General features: G+C 38.5%; 1 protein-coding gene across 2 annotated transcripts in view; it reads left to right on the top strand.

Moving 5' to 3' along the window:
* NELL2 (neural EGFL like 2) overlaps positions 1-5,489 on the top strand; it is a 135,301-nt gene extending 129,812 nt beyond the window's left edge. For both annotated transcript variants that reach the window (XM_058804727.1, XM_058804728.1), the window contains exons 19-20: positions 1,770-1,994; positions 4,683-5,489. In XM_058804727.1, coding sequence (XP_058660710.1) covers positions 1,770-1,994; positions 4,683-4,733 — 276 coding nt within the window. In that variant the 3' untranslated portion in view covers positions 4,734-5,489. The remainder of the gene's footprint in view (positions 1-1,769; positions 1,995-4,682) is intronic.
* Positions 5,490-6,000: the final 511 nt, after the last annotated feature.

The raw sequence follows: 6,000 nt of genomic DNA on the forward strand, positions 1-6,000 counted from the left end.
CTGATGAAGCTCTATAAGGAAATTCTAAATATGTATTTATTATCACAGCTGATATTTTTAAGGATGCTGGTAAACTTAAACTTATTTATTCATTCAGACATTTCAAGTAACAGAAAAATAATAAGACTTCTTGCATTTTTCAAAAGAGTGAAATGAAGTTTGAAAAAATCTGTTAAAGCTTGTCACCTTTTTCCTAGGTATGTATTTTGGACTCTAAGCAAAAAGTATTCTGCATAATGTTGCTCAAGAAGTTTCTGTGACAGAGAAAATCCAAAGATAAAAACAACTAGCTTTTATCATAAGTTATCTCCAAGTGTAAAGGCTGGTCCATGTAGCAGCTTTGGCTTGTCAAGGTATCATGAAGAACAGCCAGAAGCACATTTCTGTAGACTGTGCTTACAGTGCTACCACTGCAAAAATTCAATGAAATAGATAACCATGGGCTTCATTAAATGTCTTAAAAATGAAAAAATAACCAACCTACAATTTAGGATCTCAACAGATGTTTCTTTTGTTTTCAAGATGCTACTTCTGTAGCAAAGGTCTGCTTTCTTTCAGTGACCATGGATTTTTTGGGGTGACAAAGTATTGTCTACTCCCTGTACTGTCCATCACTGCAAAAAATAGATTGAAGTGTCAAGATCACTGATGGGATTAAAAGATTGCTTTCAGTCTTACCATCAAACAATTCAAAAGAAGAAGATTGTCCCAGATGAGATTTTTTTAAAAGACTAACTTTGCAATACTTTCTGCAACAAGTGGAGGAAATTTGGGGCAATTACAAGTGTCTGTGATTTTTTTTCAGCTTCTGCTTTGGAGATAGCAAACTCCTCATTCTCAAAGAATTAAATACATATTTTGTGAATATACTGATTTCCTACGGCTAAATGCTGTTATTTTTGCCCCGCTTAAGTCCAGACTATTAAATCTGTGCTCAAATGAGCTGAATAAATTGGAAGTCAGAGATTTGCTTAAAAAAAAAAAAGTATGTTATTGACTATTGTGAAGTCTTTTCTTTGACCAATAGATCTGCAACTTTGGCCTTTGTCCAGAGTGAAGGGAAGCTGATTCCAGCTTCTAGTAACTGATATGATTTATTAAACATCTTTAGATTTGTGTTCAGACATAGAGTTCCCATAAGGATATGCTGGCCCAACACAAGTCTCTGTCCAGGCCTTTTCTTACCTTGACTGTACTAAATCCACCATGTAGAAGGTGTGATAAGTTTGGAACTTCAGATATTCTGCTCATAATATCCTAAGTGGATAGAGAGTGGAGTGGGTGGAGGTCCTCTCATTGAAAATGTGGTGGTGTTCCCTATTACATTGGGGGAAAAAAAAAAAAAAAAAAAAAAAGAACACTGAAAAATTTTAAAGAAGCCCTGTAAATTTTGGCACACTTTTGCAGTTGCAGTCATGTTACAACTTCTCTCCCTTGCAGAAGAAGGGCCACAATCTTGTATTGCATAATTTTGTGGTGAATTTTCACCTGCAGCTTGATGGAGAGTCTACTGAACCAAGTTAAATCTCATCTACTGTCTGAATGGCATGCAGAGAAAAGCACCTGATCTGCTGTGTGTCCCACAGTCAATGAATATCAATGTTTTCTGTGCTGAATTCTGAACAGCACCAGACGGGGAATAATAGCCAGCTAGGAGACATAATGGTGATTCAGAGGAATGGATGAGGAACATAATAGTAATAATAATAATAATAATAATAATAATAATAATAATAATAATAACGATATCATGTTGTTTCTGCAAACAGCAAGGAGAGGTTGACTGCTGGCCCTTGCCCTGCCCAGAGGTGGACTGTGAGTTCAGTGTGCTCCCTGAGAACGAGTGCTGCCCCCGCTGTGTCTCCGACCCCTGCCAAGCCGACACCATCCGCAACGACATCACCAAAACGTGTCTGGATGAAACCAACGTCGTTCGCTTCACTGGGTCCTCCTGGATAAAGCATGGCACAGAGTGCACCCTCTGCCAGTGCAAGGTAATCAAGGTTATAAAGATGGGGCTGAGATGCTTCTTCCCAGCTTGTTCTGTGGCACATAAATATTAATATGGCACTGAGTCTGTTCAGGGAACACTTGGTGTCTACACTTGTTTTAAAGCAGCAGAGGTGACAGTAAAAGTGTTCAGCTTAGTTAACTGTACTCTTGCAAGTGCTAGAAGCACAGTTTGACATGCTAACAGATCAGAAGCAGGATAACCCATGCTTCAGAGTGCTGTGGACAAGGTACTGGGCTTCACTTTTCCACTGGGGTAGCTCAGTTCGAAACTAAACATGGAGCTCCAAGCTCCATGCTGTCTTGGAAACGTGCAAGTATGGCTCTGGGAGCCTAGACTTTGCACAAGAAATTTGTTCAGTGTGATATTATAGTGTTACTGGAACTGATTGAATTGCTTTTTGAGAATAGTAATTGTTTGCTGATAAAAGGACTAGTTATATGGTTACATAGCTTTTGTACTTTAAAATTAATAAATGTGTTTAGAACGTTTACTGTTTTTGTACTCAAAGAAATTGATTGAGGAGAAAAATTAATGGCTACAGGCATATGTGAATTCTGGCATTTCTTTTTGCAGATGAAATAGAAAAAGGGCTTAACAAAAGTGTTTTTATTCAAAATAAGATCATAAAGTTAATTGTGGTTTTTGCCACTCGATACTGAATAGTGACAATATGTGTTTCCACAGCAGCCAAGGAGAGAGAGCAAGATTCATACACAGTTCCTTAATTACTACTGAAATTCACAGTTGATTTTATGCTTTATTCTATATTCTTCACAAGCAAGGTGCTTCCCAAACTCCAATACATGGTACAACTAACTACTTGAAAAGGTGCTCATAAAAAAAAATCTATCTTCAACACCTCCTTCTGTGAGAATTCTGTGTGATCAGGCAGCAGAAGCTGTCAAGCATCACTTCCTTGCTCTGCTTTTTCTGATGCAATACTGTGTGCAATAGGTGCTGCTGTCGAGGCATAGTCGTGTTCCAAGGGCAGTGGTATGCACAAAGGAAGTGTCAGCATTTGTCCTGATGTCAGAATGGGTCAGTGGTTAGAAGAAAATGCTGTGCTCTGACAACTGGCTAATGGTTAGAAAGCCAGCTGTTGCCCAGAGGATGTTAAAAACCTGTGCTTTTAGGGTCCATAAGCTGGTGCTTTACACCAGCTTCAATGCCAGAAGTTACTTTTTGCTCAGGCAAGTTGCTAAGGTTCTTATGCATCTGGTTCCCCATCTGTAAAAGAAATTATTGTGTGTGGTTCTTCCCTGAAGCACTTTTGACACTCGGTGCTGGGAAATGTGCTCTTGTTGTGCTGCTCATCAGTGGCATTGCAGAAGGCATGTATCAGCTCTGACATGGCCACCCAAGTGCTGCTCCCATCTGGCCTTTTGTGTGAAGCAAAGACTGAACCTTAAGCATTGACTAATTGGTATTCAGTATAAACACATACAGAGACTTATCAAATCCATTGCTGCCATGTGGACATAGCAAGGATTAAAACAGGTACTCTGAAAAACCCCATAATTTTAATGACTCAGGTGTGACTGCCTAACAAAGAAGAGCTACCACTTAGTCCCTAAACAAGCCCAAATCTTATTCAATTTTCCTTACAGAGCAGCATTGATTTTGAAATACATTATCTGCTCATGTTGCCAGCATTTTAATATTGCAGTTCTGCAGGCAAGCAGCCCACTCCCTCCAGATCAGGTTATGGTGTGCCCAGTTTGTACAGTGTTCCTTCTCATTCATCCTGTGTCACCCCACTCTTCACTTGTAAAGCATCTCATGGAAGGTCAAAGCTCAGTCTAAGCCTCTCTAAACAAGCTATAGCAAAATAGGTTTACACAAATCCTTTAAGAATTTAGAAACCTGGGCATCAGCTAAAGCAGACTTAGCCACAAAAACAATTCTAATCAAAAGTAAAGAATGGGGAGAGTAGGATTATAACTTCCTGTAATAGAAGGAGTGAAAGAAAATGCTTGAATTATTCAGACCTTGGTTTTAATAAGTCCTATCGGTTTAGTCAATTGAATGTATTTGGACTAATTTATAAATAATACACATTTTTTATTTGCATTTTAAGAATCAGACTTAAGAAACAGTAGAGATGCAGAAATTATTTCTCCAGTATTTAATGATGTCCATAGGCAATCTGTTCCCTTAATTGCCCTTAGTATTCTCATAAGAATATCTGGACTATTTGGAAAAAGTTTGTGGATTAATGTTTGCTGGTGTTACAGCCAGGATGCATGAAGTTGAAGCATTCAGGGCTAAATAAAACCCAGAATCCCTTCTGCCTGATATGAATAAAACTCCCAAATGCCTTGTCTTGTTCAACACCTTTAGGTATTTGAGCAGATGCCTGATACCTTTATGTGGGGAGCATTCCTTCCACTGATCCCAGTGTTTTCCAGTTTGAGTGTTGTAGCTCTGGGACACAGACCACAACAAGCCAAGCCATTAGAGGAATCATAATAGCCTGTTCCCTCGGGCAGCATAAGGACATGAGGACAATGTCATGAATCTGATCCAAGTCTGTACATCTTTTGTATTTTACAAGTCTGTATGTTCAAATCTGATGGGTATTTGCAAGCAGCTGAGTTTGTTAAATTTACTTGTTTTGTACAAAATGCAAATTGTTTCAATTCTTCTTTCTGTTTTTTCCATCCTTCAGAATGGCCATGTCTGTTGCTCAGTGGATCCACAGTGCCTTCAGGAACTGTGACACCAACAACTATCTCTCACAAGCAGTTTCTGGATAAAGAATTTTCCTTCACAGAAATAGACCTTTAGACCAAAAATTGTTCAAATTTGAAACTAAAATTAGGTTGGTTTTATCTATCTGAAGTGCAGATATGTGATGAACTCAGTTACCTGAATCAGAATGAAATTTATGGGACTCAAGACAAGCTCAGATGTGTAAACCTTTGTATGAGGTTAAGCCCAAATCTTCTGGCTATTTGTCTGTCTGGCATCCTTGTGCAGAATGTTTAGGTTAGTGTAAAGTGACACATTGTAATGCTGTACATAATGATGTCAAGATCTAAAATCAACTAGGAGCTCTTACAGGGTTTTCTGAAGCTTTGAGAGTCCAACGCTTGACGAGATGCAGCAGATTTACCTAATCATATTTGGAACTGCACAAATGTGTTTGATTGCTTACTGCAGAACTTAGCAGATATTTGAGTAAAAGGATGAAGCCTTCAGGAATAATGAACCTAGCAGCTAAGATGTGATATGTACAGTATGTGCGCTGAAAAAAAAAAAGAAGTTATTGTAAAAAATAAAAACAAAACAAGAAAAAATCCAAAAAAAATAAAGAAAACCCGTGATGCACAGGCATGGCTTCTTAATGTTTTCTGATGGGAAAAGTCATCAATATTTCCTTGTTTTACTGCACTTACTATTATTTCTTGATTGACTTTGTTCAGTATAAGCTCGTTATTGTGCAAATTTAAATAAATATTTCTCTTACCTTAAATTTCTGTTTGTGCCATCTTTCCTTTTCAAGGACTTAATTTTCATGTATGCTGTTACTTCTTTGCCAGTATTCCTGGGAATCTGGACACTACAGGTGAAGTGTTGCCTGTGTAGCTCTTTTAAGTGTGGGAGCTTATGCCCAGCACAGCCTTATGCCTATCATGTCTTATCTTTGTTAAGATACACATAAGTAATTTGTCATTACAGTGGATTAAATAGCAAATTCACATTCCCAAAGATCCCCTATGTGCCAGTGGGATGTTGGCAGAGTCAGTAGAGAGTATTTGTGTGTGACTTGGATCTGTTCAGATTTGCAGGGGATCTTCTCCAAATTCCTCCTCTCTCCAGCTGCCAAGGGTTGGTTTGTCTTCCATAAGCTCTGCAGCTGTTTTTGTTGTTTGTGTGAAGGATCTTAATGAGTGAGGATTACTGCAGAATGCAAACCCTTTTGTCACTACTGCTCTGTTGGGACAGTAAATAAGGGAGGCTACTGACCAAACCTGTGTTATTCT

Source organism: Ammospiza caudacuta, chromosome 5, assembly GCF_027887145.1.
Source record: "Ammospiza caudacuta isolate bAmmCau1 chromosome 5, bAmmCau1.pri, whole genome shotgun sequence".
Classification (NCBI taxonomy): domain Eukaryota; kingdom Metazoa; phylum Chordata; class Aves; order Passeriformes; family Passerellidae; genus Ammospiza; species Ammospiza caudacuta.